The 19,978-nt window shown below is 40.3% G+C and overlaps 1 protein-coding gene across 4 annotated transcripts in view; it reads right to left on the bottom strand.

Annotated features, from left to right (window-relative positions):
* Positions 1–19,978, bottom strand: part of ANO1 (anoctamin 1) — a 249,785-nt gene that overhangs the window by 77,462 nt on the left and 152,345 nt on the right. For all 4 annotated transcript variants that reach the window (XM_089684580.1, XM_089684578.1, XM_089684579.1 and 1 more), the window contains 5 exons: positions 19,805–19,903; positions 13,007–13,158; positions 11,491–11,545; positions 9,894–9,945; positions 1,439–1,494 (listed from right to left, as the gene is read on the bottom strand). In XM_089684580.1, the coding sequence (XP_089540706.1) occupies positions 1,439–1,494; positions 9,894–9,945; positions 11,491–11,545; positions 13,007–13,158; positions 19,805–19,903 (414 nt within the window). The remainder of the gene's footprint in view (positions 1–1,438; positions 1,495–9,893; positions 9,946–11,490; positions 11,546–13,006; positions 13,159–19,804; positions 19,904–19,978) is intronic.

The raw sequence follows: 19,978 nt of genomic DNA, 5'->3' as shown, positions 1-19,978 counted from the left end.
TAACCAACACTGCGACATAGTCATAAACATGGGTAGGTGGGAGAGCGGCTTTCTGCCACTCCTGTTGGCATTGCATCAGAGGTGCTTCTGGCATGGGCCTAAATAGCTGGCAGCTGCATGTTACTCTGCTGCGCGCCAATCTTAACCAACTACATCTGCTCAGGTAGTTTAAATCTCTCCTGCATGACCTGTAAAAAACCTGAAAATTAGCAGACAGTGCTCTGTATTCATGCCCCATGGGACTTTAAGCACTGCAGACCCTTCCATTACACCCTGACAATTTATGCACTGCAACTGACTTAAATCAGTGATGGTCAATATGGGGCCTCAAGTGCTGTCCCTGATATCACCAAAGGGCTGCACACAATATTCAGTCAATGTAATGCTTTAGAAGAGTGAAACTGAAGACCGCTAACAGGAGATGGTCAGATACTGCAGATATGCTATAGAAGTTGTTGGGGAGGACAGTTGTAGCCTGGAAACACATTACATGAGATTGCCCCACTGACATTTCTACCTGTATACAAGTAAATTCTTCCCACATGTGTGCTTCTTAAAAATTAAATTTGATATTTGTCTTATATTATTATTATTATCTTCTATAAATCTATTATTAAAAAACAAAAAAGGCAAAAAAGCACAGCACAGAAAAAAATAAGATATTTTGAAAGAAAAAAACAAACCATTAAAATCTAGTAGTCACTCTAAAGAAAACTTTTCTTTTCACTAGCTTGAGTAACAACCAAAACAGACCACTGTCTGAAGATGCCCTGCATGTTGGACATCAGTGCCACTTAAATCCAATTTGTTCAGAAGTGTGACATTTTAAACTTGGATGACTGAACTCTAAGACAAAATGGCAATCTTCGTGTGTAGGCACCTCCAAAACAGAGCACACAGCTTTAGCGAACTGTTCTCAGAGAAAAGTGGAAGAGTTGAGGTGGGTTCTTCTAGTAGATTCCCATTTCCCCAAGTATATTTGGGTGATCTATGTATACATGTTGAGGCACCAAATAAGCACGCAGATCAGTAATGTAGAGCTAGATGCCAGCTTTTTTTTTTTGATCAATCTAAAAAAGGTAAAAGTGTACTTTTCATAGAACATCTCAGATTTTACCTTCCATCAACCCTGGAAGTGGAAATGGAAGTGCATGCATCACATTTGAGTAAAAAAATGTTTTTCTGCAGGATATGCCCAGGCTGTCAAATGATGCGCTGGACTTGGCCATAGCATAATGGCCATCCTTGATGTATGCACCAAGCTAAAACACAGAAATGGCCATCAATGGGCTGATATAGCAAATGCACACAATTTTACCAGGATGCTGGGTGTACGGAATGGCAATCATTGCAGTGATCGCATTGAAAATTGTGGTGTAGTTCAATTGGCAGCATCTACTTTTAAGTCCAAATTTTTAGAGAGGTCATGAATACTTACGTCATGCAGAGGATATGCAGCACTGTACACGCCGTTAGCAAGTAGGCTGGTAATACCTGTAGAGCAGGGAAATACAATTGCAGTATGTGAATAAGAGATATAATAAAAGTTGTCCATGTTATTTATGCATCTCTAATACATTCCATCGTGCAGGTTCAGAAATACCCCTTCTCCTGGGGTCCCCATCGACACAAGTCGTGATCCACACAGAAGATAAATCTAGCTTATAATTAAAGCTAAATTAATATAATAATAGTGCAGACAACTCACATTACGTCTGGCTGCCACATCCTTGCTGTCATAGGCTTGTTGTTCACACCAAGCCGTATAATTATCCTATGTTTTGCTAAATGTCTTTTCTTCCTTCCAGTCACAGAAAATGGTGCCTGGAAACCAGTCAGAATTCTGTATGTTGCAGAAGAACGAACTTGTATCACTTTTGTAGCAATCAAAATTTACATCCCCAGAAATTTACAAGATAACATGGGGTGTTTGGCAACAGCCAGATGCTAGTTGCTAGCTACACAATCAAAATATACACGAAATCCATATGAGACAATTTTACCCGCCAAAGTTTTGCATTTCTATTCGTTCAGTCCTTAGACTTACACAGCCAAGCAGATGGCACCACTTTCTCTGTTACAGTTGAGAAATACAACAAGGTCATCACCTTGCACACAGCCTGCTGACTAGACATTAAAGGAGCAGCAGGCGAGCGATGAGGTCATACTGTTAGCTGTACTCTGATCCTGTCCGTGTATCTGTAACTTCACATTTAAATGAAGCTCACCCAATTGGCTCTCATTGCTGTCTCACCCTCTCTCAGCCAGAGTGCTGTTGTACAGGAGATTATACAGTTGTGCTCAAACATTTGCATACCCTGTCAGAAATCATGAAATTATGGCATTTATGTTGAATATATGACTGATCTTGCCAAAAAACTGTCTTTTGTTTAAGGTCGGCGATCATAAGATGCCATTTATTATCACATAGTTGTTTGGCTCCTTTTTAAATCATTTTGATAACAGAAATCACCCAAATGGCCATGGTCAAAAAGGTTTACATACCCTGTAATGTTTGGCCTTGGTACTGATGCAAAAGGTGACACACACAGGTTAAAATTGCAATTAAAAGGTTAATTTCTCACATTTGCGACTTTTTTCATTGCATTTAGTGTCTGTGTTTAGAAAATTGTCAGTTTGTTAGCTCTCAGGTGGATGCACTGGGCAGGCGAGATACTGAGCCATGGGGAGCGAAAAAGAACTGTCAAAAGACCTGCACAACAAGGTAATGGGACTTTATAAAGATCGAAAGGGATATAAAAAGATATCGAAAGCCTGGAGTATACCAGTCAGTACTGCTCAAGCACTTGTTAAGAAGTGGAAGGTTCAGGGACTTTTTGATCCCAAGCCAAGGTCAGGTAGACCAAGAAGGATTTCAGCCACAACTGCCAAAAGAATTGTTCAGGATACAAAGAAAAACCCACAGGTAACCTCAGAATAAATTATAGGGTGCTCTGGAAAAATACTTAAGTAGAACAATACAAAAATACTTGAACAAAAATTAGCTGTATGGTTGAGTTGCCAGAAAGAAGACTTTATGGCGCCAATGGCACAAAAAAGCCCGGTTACAATATGCCTGACATATTGACACTCCTCACCAGGCTTTTTTGTAGCATTGGTGCAGTAAAGGCTTCTTTCTGGCAACTCAACTATACATCTCACATTTATTCAAGTATTGTCATATTGTGCTCCTTGAAACAACCACACCATCTTTTTCCAGAGTAGCCTGTATTTCTCCTGAGGTTACCTTTTCTTTGGGTTATTCTTGTATCCCGAAAAATTCTTATGGCAGTTGTGGCTGTAAACTTCCTTGGTCTACCTGACCTTGACTTGTTATCAAGAGATCCCCGAACTTTCCACTTCTTAATAGGTAAACAGTACTGAGTGGCTTATTCAAGGATTGGGATATCTTTTTATATCCCTTTCCATCTTTATAAACTTTTTTAACCTTGTCTTTTGACAGTTCTTTTCCTGCATCTCATAGCTTATTATCTAGCCTGCTCAGTGCATCCACCTGACAGCTAACAAACTCACTATTTATACATAGACACTAATTGCAATGTAAAAAGTCACATATGTAGAAAATGAACCTTTAATTGCAATTTTAACCTGGGTGTATCACCTTGTGTGTCTGTACCAAGGCCAAACATTCCAGGGTATGTATACTTTTGATCATGGCCACTTGGGTGATTTCTGTTATCATTATGATGTAAAAAGGAGCCAAACAACTATTTGATAATAAATGGTTTCATATGATCACTATCTTTAAATAAAATAAATTTTTTTGGCATGAGCAGTCATATTTTCAATATAAATGCCAAAATGTAATGATTTCTGCCTGGGTATGCAAACTTTTGAGCACAACTGTAGGAGGCCGAAAGATACATTTACTGATTGATAAATACTGAGCTGTATTAAAGGCTAAGCTCACCTTTACAGAAGAAAAAATAAAAAATGCATATATGTTTGCAGGAATGTTGCTGGAAAAAAATGCATATATTTTTATATAGGAGTATTACACCTGCAATCAGTAGATCATGGGTGCAATGTGGCTCCTGCAGACATGTCCTCTAGCTTTCAGCCTATACCTCTGTACAGGCTGTTTGAAAGCCTGTACAGAGGTATAGGCTGAAAGCTAGTACTGGTTCCCAAAAGGGTCGGATCTTGAGGAAGGTCCAAACCATAAGTAAAAATGTGCCCTTGGCAAGCGGACATCCACCACATAGGGTGCTAACCATAGAATATATAGTGGCTAGACACTGGGGAGTGTAATACACCTTGTGGAGAAATTTTAACTCTATAAATATATCTTTGGTGGAAACCACATTTGTAATATAGTGGCTTACACATTTGTCCCAGTTATCTTCTTCCAAATCCAACAGCTCATCTTGCCATTTATGATAAAGTAAAAACTCAGTTTAAGGAGTGTATGAAGGAGAGCCTAAGATAAGATGGATGACAAAGGTTTCCTCTTGAAGTGACTAACCTTTCCAGAGGGTCAGATAAGAGGGTGATGGGGAAGAAGGGGGGGGGAGGGGGAGGATATGTATGGTGTTAGCACTGCATGACGCAATTGTAAAGATCTAAATAACATCCAGTTAGGGAGGTCATATTTTGTCTTAAGTTCAGCAAAGCTCATCAATTTTCTATTGGACATAACGCATTTCAATGTTATGACACCTTGAGTAGCTTAAATTTGTGGATCCGGTAGGGCTTGCAAGTGGGGAAGGGTAGGATTAGTCCATAAAGACGTATGAGGAGAAACAGACAAGGGTGAATGATACCTTGCTGTCACCTCATTCCAGACTATGATGATGGTTCATATGTTCCCATCAGACAGGTGAGGGAAGAGGGACCGTGGGGCCCTTGAAAAAAAATCAAATTGCTGAGAGTGGCATTGGAACCCACGAGTGCCGTCTCCATGGTGTCTGCTGGGTTGCCCACCAGCTGGGAGAACCACCAACGCATAGTAACGAAGACCACAGCCCAATAATACTGAGTAAGAGCTGTAGAGTTTTTTTCACACGACGAGGGGTCATTTCTGCCCATACAAAAGAGAAGAACAATACCATCCAATTTGCCAAAAAGGGATTTAGGTATTGTAAATGGCATGTTTCAGAAGAAATACAAAAATTTTGGGAAGAAAATAATTTTAAACAGATTGATTCTGCCTACCGGGGATAGAGGAAGGGTCTCCCATGCTGTACATCTCTGGGAGAAGGTTCAGAGGAGGGGTGACAAATTAGGGTCAACAAAGGACTGTAGAGTTCTGCCAACTTTTATCCCCAGGTACCTAAACTCATCAACCCAAATGAGTGGAGTATTGGTATTAGGCCTAGTTGCAACTGACTAAGGGGAAAGATGAGAGATTTGTTGCAATTGACCATTATCCCAGAATGCCTATCATCTAGGAACAAAAGAATATTATCCACATATAGGGCTAGTTTTTCCTTAACTGGGCTGACACTGATACCCAGAACCTCATCTGCCACTCAAATTAGGGCCACAAAAGGTTGTGTAGCATGGGTGCTAACCTGTGGCCCTCCAGCTGTTGCAAAGCTACAAGTCCTGTGAGGCATTGCAAGGCTGACAGTTACAAGCATAAATCCCAAAGACAGAAGCATGATGGGGCTTGTAGTTCCGTGACAGCTGGAGAGCTACAGGTTGAGCAGCCATGCTCAATGGCAAGGGCGAACCACACAGGAGAAAAGGGTACAGCCCTGTATCGTACTGGTGTGGAAAGGGAAAGGATAGAAAAGGGTTATTCATGCGAAACCTTGCTACTGGGACAGAAAACAGTAGGTGGAACCAAGAGATGACTTGGGGTCCAAAACCAAATTTACCGAGGACAGTCCAGAGGTCATCCCATTCAACAGAATCAAATGCTTTTTCAGCATCCAAAGAAACCATTACCCCTGTACAGTCCGAGCCATTTGTGTAACCAGCCTACGAATATCAACATCTGTCCCTGTACCCGGGATGAACCCAGACTGATCTGCATTGACCAAAGCTGAAATAACTCAATTTGAACAGTTAGCCAAGACTTTAGTAATTTTTTTGGTATCTACATTTAACAAGGATTTACAGAAAAAAGAACCCTTCTTCTTTGGGGACTTCACAGGCATTTATTCCCATTCCCATTTATTATGGGAAATAACATAACATGTATATTTTGCAACAGAGTTGTCGTTAAAGTAGGCACTCAGCACCACTCCATAAGCATTGCCTTACGCTCAAGCCTTTTCTAAATCAGCCCTTGAGACCTTCTGAATTGGCTTTATGATGGTTGGACAACTGTCCCTTGAAAGGCCTTAAAGGCATTCCAGGTAACAGCTGGAAATGCAGAACCAGTCCAGTATTCAACTAATAAAAGATGGTAAAGTGCACCCATCTTAAAGTTAGAGACCTAAAATCTGAAGAGTCTCCATAAGCCCTTAGAGGGGGTTGAGGACATAGTAAGTTTCAAAATGTGGGGCATGATCTGAGATGCCTTGCGGAAGGATAGAGACATCTTGAACCCTGGGAAGCCCCAGCCAACACCAAATCAATGCAGGAGAAATATTTATGAGTGGCAAGTAAACGCCCTTAGAGATGGATTTCTTTGCCTCCATACATCCACAAGATTACAAGTCTCAGCCCAAGACAGGAGCTCTGCATGGGCAGTGCCATCTGGGTCTGGGGACAACCTGGCTGGACACTGATAGAAGTCACAAGACTCCTCTAACTGCTGATGAGAAAAGATATTTAGCAGTTTATATTTACTAAAATAATTGCATTTTCATGTTTTTTGTACTGTGGGAGACCAGATATAGTGAATGCAGGGTCTGGGGTTTAGTAACACCAAGTTTAAAACTAAAGTTTAGCTTAAAGTTTAGAAGCCTCCAGATCCAGAGCAGCTCAAAGAAATCAATACCTGCTCCAATGATTACAGATCAGCCAAAATGAACTACATGTACATATCATCCTAGCAGTTAATGTAGCATCTAGGAGGGTGCTACATTAATACACAGACACAAGGGAATCTGTCCATGCCAGATCGGTAATAGCTATTTAATTGCAGTGACCAAGCACTGCAATATTTACTTGACAAATTGCTTGAAGCAGTGTGCACTGCAAGGAACAAGACCACAGCCCCCAGCTACACATTATACGCAGTATTTAAAAACAGATATATTGTGTAGTAAGACATGTATTTGCCACACAAATGCACTTCAGGAGGCTTTAGTGCATTGATTATCAACATATGAGGAATACGTTGTCTCAACAGTATCCACTGCTTGTCATCACCAAAGGGTCACACATAGTACTGTATGTGTATTCCTGGAGAGGACTGTCAGAGATACCAGACATACTAAAGGAATTGATTGATAGAGACTGTGGACATGCTACAGGTTGGGTTGGAGACTGGAAACATGCTGCAGAAGACAGCAAAAGAGTTTGGACAAGTTACATAAGGCTAGTGGAGATCATTGCTATAACCCCCTTACAAATCAATTCTCCCACTAATGACTGCTGATGTCTATGAGCCCCACAAAAAGGCCACAGGTTGTGCATCAGGGACTTCTTGTCTACACACGTTGTGACCACCCACACCTTGAACAATTACATTTCTATGCAGGCTTTACTACATCACTGCTCAGACACCATGTTACACTATTAAGGTGTGATAAAAAAAAGGCATTAATATGCAATAATGATCAAAAGCAAGAAGCACAGTCATGGCTTCAACTTTAGCGGTTTCTAAACCACCAATCCTGGCCATTCAGGTATGGACGCAGCTATATTTAATTTTCTTGGCAATTCCTAATAGTACACACAGCTGCTTTATGAGAGAATCTTTTAGAACTTTCTGTAAATGAAGTAAGCAACCTATAATGGATAGGCTAAACCTCTACTGTATACAACATGAATAGAGCACATTGAGCTTTCATTACACAGTCTAGGAAGGGAATATTGATCGTAGGATCTGTTCTTAGAAAGCCGGCTAGCTTAAGTGACTGCCAAAAGACGTTTAATCCCTCTGCTTTTTGTTCAGATACAGAAATACTACAGTGAAAATATCAGAAGCAGCATTTCAACAGAATGTGTCCACAGCCTAAAGGTGCATTACATGTAAACATTCCCTTAGGCCATCACTATGAAGGGCATTTATGCAGACGAGACTCTAAAAGAAAGATTAACAAAGTGAGTAGACATACCTGAAGTGTGGGTGGAGGGCTCCACACCTTTCCATGTTACATACCCATCAAAAGTGCGGGCATGTTGTAATGTGTGTGGTTTAAACATGGCTTATGCTCTATATTGAAACTACAAATATTCTTTGTTTTGGACAGTGTAGGGAGGGATTAGAACTTCTATGAGGTTCTAACTGCTGTCTTTTTCCCATGAAAGATTTCTCCTGACTCCCTGTCCTAGTGATACCCTGTATGTCTAGGTATGAAAAAGTCACTGCACTGGGAAGTGAAGGAAATCTCATTAGGCACTCAGCTAACAAATAAACACCCCACAGTTTTAACTATTTTTTTCTACTAAAAAAAAAGTGTTTTTATTGCAGCTTGTATTTCCTTCAAAGACATTTCCTCTCTCCCCCTATGCTGGACAAAAAGCCATACCAGTAGTGTCACATTATAGGGAGCCATGCAAAACCATATAGGTTTTTTTTGTATATGTTTGGTGGTCACTACCAGCTGTGTGGCAGACGAATTATATGATATACAATAAACAGACTAATTATGAATATGGCTTGGGCTATAAACTTCCAAAAATTGCTTTGTTCAGAAGCTTTCCTTTTCTCTCTCATCCATACTCAAATTCTTTACTATTGAAAATGTCACTGTACTACTTATACTCTACCTACTACAACACATTCTTCCAATGTATCTTTTTTGTAAGCTCAATATTTTTATTGTCAAATATGAAGAAAAAATACAGACACGTGCATTAAGAAACAGAAGTTGTATCATAAAGATAGATGCACGTTTTGTCCAGATCTTAGCATCCCAATGACAGAAGTTTAACAGATGTTTTCAACAACTTAACCACTTGAGCACCAGAAGGTTTTACCCCCTTTGTGACCAAGGAGTGTTTTGCTGTTCTGCACTGCACTATTTAACTTGGCAATTGCATGGTCGTACACAAAATACATTTATATACTGTGAAACTTGACCAACTACCTTATTCCCCTGACTTAGCACCCTGCAACTTTTGATGGTTTCCAAAATTAAAAAAATTACTTAAAAGGACACAGATTTGATGACATGCCAAACAGCGTGCAACAACAAATAGCACTTTCTTTTGGTGGTATTTTGATCACTACTGAGTTTTTTTCATTTTTACGATATAAATAAAAAAAAAAAAAAGACTGAACATTTAAAAAAAAAAAAAAAAAAAAAAAAAAAAAAAGATTTTCTACTGTCATAAGACATATCCATCAAAATCAAATTGCATCATAAATTTAGGCCAAAATGTATTCTGCTGTTTCTCTTTTGAAAAAAAAAATCCCAATAAGTATATATTAATTGGATTGTGTGAAAGTTAGTGTCTACAAAACTATGGTATATACAGTATATTTGATTCTGATGTACTGACAGCCCATTTCATTTCTTGAGGCGCTATAACACCAGGACAGTAAATAATATATATAGAAATTATTATTTTTTTTTTTTTTACATACTATCATCAGAGTAGTTCAGTGTCATTTTACCAAAAGATATATAGTGAGGGCTTCCTGAATTGAATAGTTTAGGCAGGACCTTGTATTGCACAGCTATTAATACAGGTAAAGGATATCGTACAAAATTTGGGCTGTGCCAATTCTAGGGAAAAAACACCTTCACTCAACTTTTCACCATGATATAAATGCTATGTTAAATATGATGTGGATGTGTACTTACCCATGCTATATTTGGCTTTTGTACAAGTTGTTCGCTTCAAGATTTCATACACCTGTAGAAACAACATGGCAGTTAGGTCACCAGTGTGAGTGCAGTAGGCAATACTGCAAACTAAAGAAGGGGGTGTGCCTGAAGCTAGGGATTATCTACAAAATCCACAATGGAAAAGTGTGTCTAATAAATTTGATCCTCTTTCTTTAGTTTATTCTGCAATAATGACCACTGGAATATGGTTGGTTATAATATGAATTATTTCATTCTGGATAAAAGGGTTACAGAGTTGATCAGGTTGTTGTTTTGGTGTCTGCGTAGCAGTTTTCTAATGGGTATTCTGCACTCCAGGCTGCAGCAACTTTTATTTTGTGTTTAAACAGGATAGGAGTCATCTGTGACATGTTCCCTGACAGAGTGCGTCTCCAAAGAGGTGACCCCCTCTAAATCTAAAAAAAAAAAAAAAAAAAAAAATCTAAAAATATCTAAAATTAAGAAAAGTTGTTGCAGACCATAGTGTAGTGATTTTTTTGAACGACGTTGCTGGAGTGTAATGAGACCGACTGACACAAGAGAATTTTGAAGTGAATCCCATGGAAAGCCACTCATCTAGAGTGGTTTATACTGTACATACATGAGGTGTGACAATTTAAATTCCTGGAATGCCCGCAGCATAGCACTATAGTGGTACGTCACCAAGCCATTAGGTTATGGTGAACATTCCATGAAGAAATTTGGTGTTTTTGAATGGCATAGACAATTTAAAAGAGGGGTATGAAGATGTCCACGATAACAAAAGTCAACTAACATTGTTACTTGGAAATTCTGAAAAGGTTATGGGAATCTGATTGGAGAATAAGCCCAGAACTCTGGCCTGACAATTGGATTCTCTAAGTGGATTCTCCATGACAATGCTTCTGCACATAATGCATTCAGTGTTCATGAAATTCCTCGTCCAGAAATCTACTGTGAAACTTGACCAACTACCTTATTCCCCTGACTTAGCACCCTGCAACTTTTGATGGTTTCCAAAATTAAAAAAATTACTTAAAAGGACACAGATTTGATGACATGCCAAACAGCGTGCAACAACAAAAATACTGTACTGTATTCTGGAAAACAAACCCCAGGAAAGTTTCCAGCAGTGGCACAGTTGTCTAGAAAAGCAAGTGGCTTCACAAGGAGACTACTTTGAAGGTGACAACAGCTGCTTCTGTATAGGTAAGCAAACCAAAAGGGCTCCTTTGTCTCCAAAACCCCAAAGCTAACTAGTAAGATTGAAAATTACCAGTTCAGGGTGAAATGGGAAAGTGAACAATCAATAGAGGAGGTAAAGAAAAAGTAAGAGGTAATAAAGGATGCACATGAAATATACCATAGGTAGAACATGCAAAGAAGGTGGACTTGGACATTAAACCTGTGATACGTAACCTCTAAAGAGAAGATACAGCTCTTCTCCTGGGCAATGAGGATACAAACCACAAGTGAGATGAGTACCCACCGTATGAATAGCAAGACGTTAAAAACTAATAGAAAGTGTTAAGATTTAATTGGAGAGTAATTATCACCCAATCAGCAAGGGATACATGGTACCTTTAACACTTACAATTGAACTTCTTGTTTTGCTGTCAAAAAAGGAGTCTTTGTCAGACATATCGAACCTGTTGGGTAATACAGATCATAGATGGGTTAGAATGTGCAGAATAAAAATAACCATTTCTTGTTCTATCAGATATAAAGGAAAGCTGTATTCAGGAAAGTGCAGGTTGCCATTGTCAAAATCTTCTTCTGAAAATGCAAACTGTCTAATGTTGATCAACTGGCTTCTGTACTTGGAGTTACTAACCTTGAAAAAGTAGGCAGAGCAGATATTCTGACCTCACTCACCGCATACTTATTCCAAGTCAGTGACTCAAAACTACTCAAGTCAGAGATAGTCCAACAACTAGCATTTTTAGAAGCTGTTCAGAAAGGCAGCCTACATGTTTATTTCAGTACTTTTAATAGTAAATATGTGATGGCTGCATTGGTTTTGTTTTTTTCGGGCTTTTCTTTCTTTTCACCTTACGATCCTGCAGGTAACATCCTGTTATGAAGTGACAGGACTCACTCACTGCACAGTACTGTACTTAGGAGCAGCATTGTCACCTTAGGCTACATTCCTTATTTCAACTACAAATGCCTGCCCCACTTTCCATTTTCACAACATAGAATGTTTTATAGTTTACAGGGGAAAGCATACATCTTAAACAAAGTTTCAGTACTTGCAGAAAATATACTTGTATATGTAAAACATGTGTATAATATATATATATATATATATATATATATACACACATACACACACACACACACACACATACACACACACATAGGCGTATACATACATATACACATATGCATATACATACACTATACATACCCCTTTATTGTAAAATAAGTGATCGCAAGCTGTGTTCTCAGCTGCATATGGGGCTTAGAGAGCCAAGGGTGGACAAACAGCAGCACACTGATCTTCCCAGCAAATGGCTGTGCAGGATGGCATGATCATTGGAGGACAGGCAGGCTGACCATGCTGGGATGGAAGTGCTCTCATGCCTAGCTTGGTCAGTGTGAAATAGGGGGGACTGGCAGAATCACCAATAATTTTAAACAAATACAGCAATAAAGGGGAACAGGATACGTTTTAACACCAGTACATAGTACAACAGACACATCAGGAATATGAAATGTTGGGGTAACATTCTTTAAGAGGCTGGTTGTTTATGTTGGCTGAATCATACACTGGCCTTTATTAACTTTAAAGAGTCACTGTCACCTGATTCTTCATAGTATAAAATGAAATTCTAATAGGGAAAATATAAGAGGAACAAAACTTTTTCAGTTGCAGTAGGATGCATGCAAATCCATGACACAAGCAACACCAAAATCTAAGTGAGAATATGCTATCACTAGAGTCTCCACAACATACAAGTAGCCACCAAGTGAAAGATCCTACAAGAAACCAACCACATCAGAAATATAGGTCTGGACAATGGACCTTTTCATCCACAACACAAAAAAAAAAAAAAGTCTGAGGAATGCCCAGCAATGGAGATTGGGACTTGATTTGGCATACTTACAAGTGCTGTTTTTCTCTGGAGAAAGGATACGAGAGATGCTTGATTGTCTGCGGTCGATGGCTAGCAACTTTAGGCTGAATGGGTTCAGTTATTTTCTGAAGGACATTGTTGAGTTTGTGCATCAGACCTTGTTTCTGACCTATGTGGTAAATCTGGAATACAGACGAGTGTTCAGTTTTGTTTGGAAAAAGAACAAATAGAAAGACAGAGACCATAGGGGAGATTTACCAAAACTAGAGAGCGCAAATTCTGGTGCAGCTGTGCATAGAAACCAATCATCTTCCAGGTTTTGTCAAAGCTTAATTGAATAAGCTGAAGTTAGAAGCTGACTGGCTATCGTGCACAGCTGCACCAAATTTTGCACTATACAGTTTTAGTAAATCTCTCTCGTTCACAGAAAAACAAAACATATTCCTTCATCATGTTATGGGATCACCAGTTGTCAAGGGGGAAGCTCTGACATGAGGAAGCTAAGCCCCCATCCTCTACCAAATCAGCTGTCTCCACACAAAAACTCAGGTCAGAAAAAGGCAACTGGTGACTAATCCATAGCTCTCCACTTGCCTTTGTGGGCACAGCATCTACTGGCAGGTTTGACAGGTAATAAAACTATGTTACAGGTGAATGAAAAAACATTTTGTTCACGTTTGTGACAGAACACATTACAGTATATATTTCACGGAACTATGGGTACAATCAATGTATATGTATGTGTTATGTTCTGGCAAAATGTTAGCCTAGTAGGAAATGGAACTACAGAGAACTCCTGAATGATAAAGAGGTTACCAGTCACTACGTGTATCTTCAAATTCCTCTTTTCCTGATGGTTTCTTCAGGCCTAGCTCTCTATCAAATTAACCTGCCATGGTGATATGCATATATGAACACACAAGGCTAAATGCTGCACATTAAACATACACTAAAATATTAAAGTGGGACAGGAGCTCAAAAAGACAAGATTTTTTTTGCATGTCAAATGAACATCTAGAAATGTTAATTATAGCCAAACTGCACTCTGAAAGATGCATCTCTGGTCTTAAATTCCTCCTGAAAAAAAAAAAAAGCAGTGCACTTACTAGTATGAGGGTGGTTAGCCATGTCTGTACCCACAGTCTCATAGCTGCTTTATATCTACAGAATGAGATCTAAGGCACTGCTGACTGATTGCTAGTCTCACCATATTTGGTGGGAGATATGGTGATGCCCACCACTGGCTGCTCATTCCTTGGTAGAGGCTCTGACATGAGGCAGGAAGATCCTGCTTCACAGAGACACAGTGCAGAACTAGGTATGGCAAATCAGTTTAAGGAATGGATCAGCTGCAGGGACTAGAATGAACTAGCCCTTCCCCTCCCACCCACACACACACAGGAAAGCACAAAATTATTCATAATGCAGGGAACATGCACCTTTCACCAGATACTTCACTTTGCCAAGTATTTTTAAGTGAAACCATGCCATTAACCGATACTCGATTAGAGAAAAAATATTGCAGGGACAGGACCTTTCATGGTTTGCTAGAATCCTATTTAACAAACACATTCTGTCAAACATTTCACATGTGTAAGAGTTTAAAGTAACTTTTTACTTCCTTACATTTCTTTAGCTGTTCTTAGTTTACACTTTACATTTTAGACATAAATTTATAAAAAAAAATCAATTTTGCAGCATGTAGTAGTAAGTGCAGGATTTTAGTATATCATTTCAGATGCTTAAACAGTGGAATTCCAGGCTAAGACCTAATTTAAAAAATTCTTCCTCCTAACAACTATGAAGACTAACCTTTGTAAGATCGATATATACAGTTGTGTTCAAAATAATAGCTTTCAGACATCACTAACCTGATCAATCCCTGTTTTTGGTAGAAATGATATTTCTACATGGCAAATAACTTACTAGCAGGTGTAGTAGAGTAATAGAAATCCAACAGACCCAACAGTCATGACATGCATGCTGCTGATTCTGTGTCATTGAATCACTCATTGAAAGGGGCATGTTCAAAATAATAGCAGTGTGGAGTTCTATTAGTGAGGTCATTCATTCTTTGAAAAACAGGTGGCAATTATTGCCCTTATATAAGGAAGGAAGGCAGCAAATGTTGTACATGATAGTTACAGTGCATTTCTCTCTGAAATTCTGAGGAAAATGGGTCGTTCCAGACATTGTTCAGAAGAACAGCGTACCTTGATTAAAAAGTTGATTGGAAAGGGGAAAACATATAAAGAAGTGCAGAAAATGATAGGCTGCTCAGCTAAAATGATTGCAAATGCTTTAAAATGGCCACCAAAACCTGAAAGACGTGGAAGAAAGTGAAAAACTACCATTCGAATGGATAGAATAGCCAAAATGGCAAGGACTCAGCCAACAATCAGCTCCAGAAAGATGAAAGAAGGTGTAAAGTTCCCTGTGAGGACTGTTACAATTAGAAGACGCCGATGTGAAGCCAAGCTATCTGCAAGAAGCCCCCGCAAAGTCCCACTGTTGAAAAAAAGACGTGCTGAAGAGGTTACAATTTGCCAAAGAGCACATTGACTGGCCTAAAGAGAAATGGCGCAACATTTTGTGGACTGGTGAAAGTAAGATTGTTCTTTTTGGGTCTAGTGGCCGGAGACAGTTTGTCAGACGACCCCCAAACACTGAATTCAAGCCACAGTACACTGTGAAGACAGTGAAGCATGGTGGTGCAAGCATCATGATATGGGGATGTTTCTCATACTACGGTGTTGGGCCTATTTATCGCATACCAGGGATCATGGATCAGTTTGAATACATCGGAATACTTGAAGAGGTCATGCTGCCTTATGCTGAAGAGGAAATGCCCTTGAAATGGGTGTTCCAACAAGACAACGACCCCAAACACACCAGTAAATGTGCAACATCTTGGTTCCAGACCAACAAGATTGACGTTATGGAGTGGCCAGCCCAATCCCCAGATCTTAATCCAATAGAAAACTTGTGGGGTGACATCAAAAATGCAGTTTCTGAGGCAAAACCAAGAAATAGAGAAGAACTGTGGAATGTAGTCCAATCATCCTGGGCTGAAATACCTGTTCACAGGTGCCAGAAGTTGGTTGACTCCATACAACACAGATGTACAGCAGTTCTCAGAAACAGTGCGACTACAACCAAATATTCATTAAGTGATTCAAAGGAAAGCAAAATCTTCAAACATTTTTCAGTTTATATAGTGAATGTTTGAGTTTGTAAAGAAGAATACAAACACTGCTATTTTTTTGAACAGTCTAATATTTGATATATTTTTCTTTGATATATTTTTCTTCATGTTTTGATTTGGAATAGATTGTGTAGTGTTCCCAATGCATTTGTGTGTATGGAAATAAAAGCTATTAGAAGGATTTTGAGCTTTATTAACTTTTTCCAACACACTGCTATTATTTTGAACACAACTGTATACTTACCTATTTTCAGTCCACTCCGGTCCCATCATATGATCCCTCCCGTGTCAGCCAGCAGCAGCCTGGAGCGGACTCTATGGTTCATCCATTGCCTGGACTCCTTTCTCCCCCATGCAGTCACTGCTGGCTGACATAGTGGAGCTGGATCATGTGGGCAGCCTGACCTGAAAATAGGCAAGCATATACATTTTTCTTATATGTTAACCTAATAAACGTCTTGTCGTATGAGACCAGGGGAAAGTAAAGCATAGAAGAGAAAATCTATACAGCCACTACAGCTAAGAATTTGGTTAGCTTTAATATATTACATTTTTGTTTTTGGGTTTAAATACACTTTAAGCCCCATATTTTATTGGTAAAACCCCACCTAACAGAGTATTGGTTTGGGTATATGTATAGTTTTGTGTGTAGTATTTCACACACCTGTATTATGGCTGACTTGACCAAGAGAGAAATAAGGTAGAACTATAAGCCAAGTAAAAATTGATAAATATAAAGCAGTCAAGCAGGACAAACCATATGCTGTAACTCTGACAAGGGTACATAAACAGTCAGACTTTATTCCTATAACATTTTCTTCAAGAGAAAACAAAATGTTGCTGTAATGTTTAAGAATTGTTAGCTAGAGTTAAGCTTTAGTTTGTTTTTTTTTTTTTTGCTAAAGCTAGCTATACAGTTGTAGAATGTCCTTGAAAATTGTTGTTTTCACAACATTCATTGAATTTTCTAGCAATTAGTGGGGGTGAAACCAACATTCTGTTTGGACTGCAGTGAAGTGTATGGTGTTTTCATGCAGGAAAATCCATTCATTTCAAAACTGAATGTTAAAAGCAAACCGTCATATGAAAGTTTACCAGTGTATGGCCAGCTTAAAGTGATTCAAAAGGTTACATTAAAAAAAACAAACATGTTATACTTACCTGCTCTGTGCAATGGTTTTTCACAAACCAGCCCTGATCCTTTTCGGTTTGGGTACCCTGCTGGCGGTCTTCACTCCTCTCTCTGCCAAGTGCCCCCAATAGCAAGCCTCTTGGCATTGTCCATTCACACATAGCGTGCAGCTCTATCCTGATTGACTCACTGGCTGTGACTGACAACAGCAGGAGCCAATGGCTCTCACTTCTGTGTGAGCCAATGAGGACAGAGAGACCTGGGAGAGCAGAGTCTCTCATGCACATCGCTGGAGTGAGATGGGGCACAAGTATGTATAAGAGAAGGCTGGGGGGGGGGGGGGAGCTGCACCCAGTGGTGTTGCTATGGGGGTGTGGACCACACCCAGGTGACACCAGGCCTGGCCCCGTGGGCAGCGACCACAGGGCCTGCATCCTGTACAGGGAAGACTGCTGCGACGCTCAGTGTCCCTAGGAGCAGCTGGTTGTTAAGGCTGCACACAGAGCACCTGACAGCCCAGCAGCCAATTGACAACTGCCTCGGGATGCACAGAAAAATGGGCAGTGGTATACTATAATTGGCAGCAGCATAAACCATGGAGAGCTTGGGCCATTCTAGAGCTCCGCCCTCACGCATCTCCATAGATGCAGCAGAGCCAGCAGGCCAGCCACAGAACAGAGAATCTGACAGATATGCAAACCAGAGAGAAAGACACAGAGAGAAGTGTCACTGGAGAGGTATATGAGAGAGATATGGAGGGAGGACTGAGAGACATGGAGAGGTATATAAAAGGAGGACAGAGACATGGAGAGGTATATAAAGGGAGGACAGAGACATGGAGAGGTATATAAAGGGAGGACAGAGAGACCTGGAGAGGGCTATAAAGGGAGGACAGAGAGACCTGGAGAGGGCTATAAAGGGAGGACAGAGAGACCTGGAGAGGGCTATAAAGGGAGGACAGAGAGACCTGGAGAGGGCTATAAAGGGAGGACAGAGAGACCTGGAGAGGGCTATAAAGGGAGGACAGAGAGACCTGGAGAGGGCTATAAAGGGAGGACAGAGAGACCTGGAGAGGGCTATAAAGGGAGGACAGAGAGACCTGGAGAGGGCTATAAAGGGAGGACAGAGAGACCTGGAGAGGGCTATAAAGGGAGGACAGAGAGACCTGGAGAGGGCTATAAAGGGAGGACAGAGAGACCTGGAGAGGGCTATAAAGGGAGGACAGAGAGACCTGGAGAGGTATACGAGAGAGATATGGAGGGAGGATTGAGACACATGGAGAGGTATATGAAGGGAGGACTGAGAGACATGGAGAGGTATACAAGAGGGATATGGAGGAAGGACAGAGACATGGAGAGGTATATGAAGGGAGGACTGAGAGACATGGAGAGGTATACAAGAGGGATATGGAGGAAGGACAGAGACATGGAGAGGTATATGAGAGGGATATGAAGGGAGGACAGATACATGGAGAGGTATATGGGAGGGAGGACGGAGAGACATGGAGAGGTATACGAGAGGGATATGGAGGGAGGACTGAGAGACATGGACAGGTAAATGAGAAGGATATGAAGGGAGGACAGAGACACATGGAGAGGTATATGAGAGGGATATAAAGGGAGGACTGAGAGACATGGAGAGGTATACGAGAGGGTTATAAAGGAAGGACAGAGAGGCATGGAGAGGTATATGGGAGGGAGGACTGAGAGACATGGAGAGGTATACGAGAGGGTTATAAAGGGAGGACAGAGACATGGAGAGGTATATGAGAGGGATATGGAGGGAGAACTTAAAGACATGGAGAGGTATATGAGAGAGATATGGAGGGAGGACTGAGAGACATGGAGAGGTATATGGGAGGGAGGACTGCGAGACATGGAGAGGAATATGAGAGGGACATGGAGGAGAACATAGAGGTATATGAGAGGGACATGGAGGAGAACGTAGAGGTATATGAGAGGGATATGGAGGAGAACTTAGAGACATGGAGGGCTACATGACAGAGCACTGTGGCAGGCATGAAGGTGAAAAACATTCTGCCTTTAGAAACTAAGACTACCCTGTCCACAGGGTGACATCGCTGCTGTGCAATTTCATTACAACAGTGTTGCAGCAAGTGGAAAGATAATGGATCTATTTGCAGGATCAACAGGTAATTTAACTGTTTAATACAAATGTTAAAAGAAGGGACACAGAAAAACAAAAACTGCTGTGTAATGCTAATGACAGATGGTAGCACATATTTATTTTGCCCATAGTAACACTTTAAGCACATCGTAGCTGTACGCACTGGGGTTATGCAGCATACGTGATTCACATACATATAGCTGTAAAGTACTTGGCCAACCTGCTATTGATAGTCTTTATTTTAATACAACTAAATGATGCTGGACAGCCCATGCCTTTCATTAGGCATCTACATAAAGCGGTCACTATATATAAATGTGTCCAGGGTTATTTATGATTAACAGGGAGAGTAGTGAGCACATACCTTCTTAGTAGGCATCTTAAGTTTCATAAACTCAGCTTCTCTGCACAGAACATTCCAGGGAGCGTGGATTTTCACAAATCCCACACCATGCATCTTCGTCTATACCGGGAGAGGAAAAAAAAAAAAGGTACACTGAGAATACCAATTAACTACACAGAAGGATGTTATGGCTTA

This window comes from Staurois parvus, unplaced genomic scaffold (genome assembly GCF_062004578.1).
Source record: "Staurois parvus isolate SC_StPar_1 unplaced genomic scaffold, SC_StPar_1.0 ptg000350l, whole genome shotgun sequence".
NCBI classification, from domain to species: domain Eukaryota; kingdom Metazoa; phylum Chordata; class Amphibia; order Anura; family Ranidae; genus Staurois; species Staurois parvus.
This window is presented reverse-complemented; position numbering and strand designations above follow the sequence as displayed.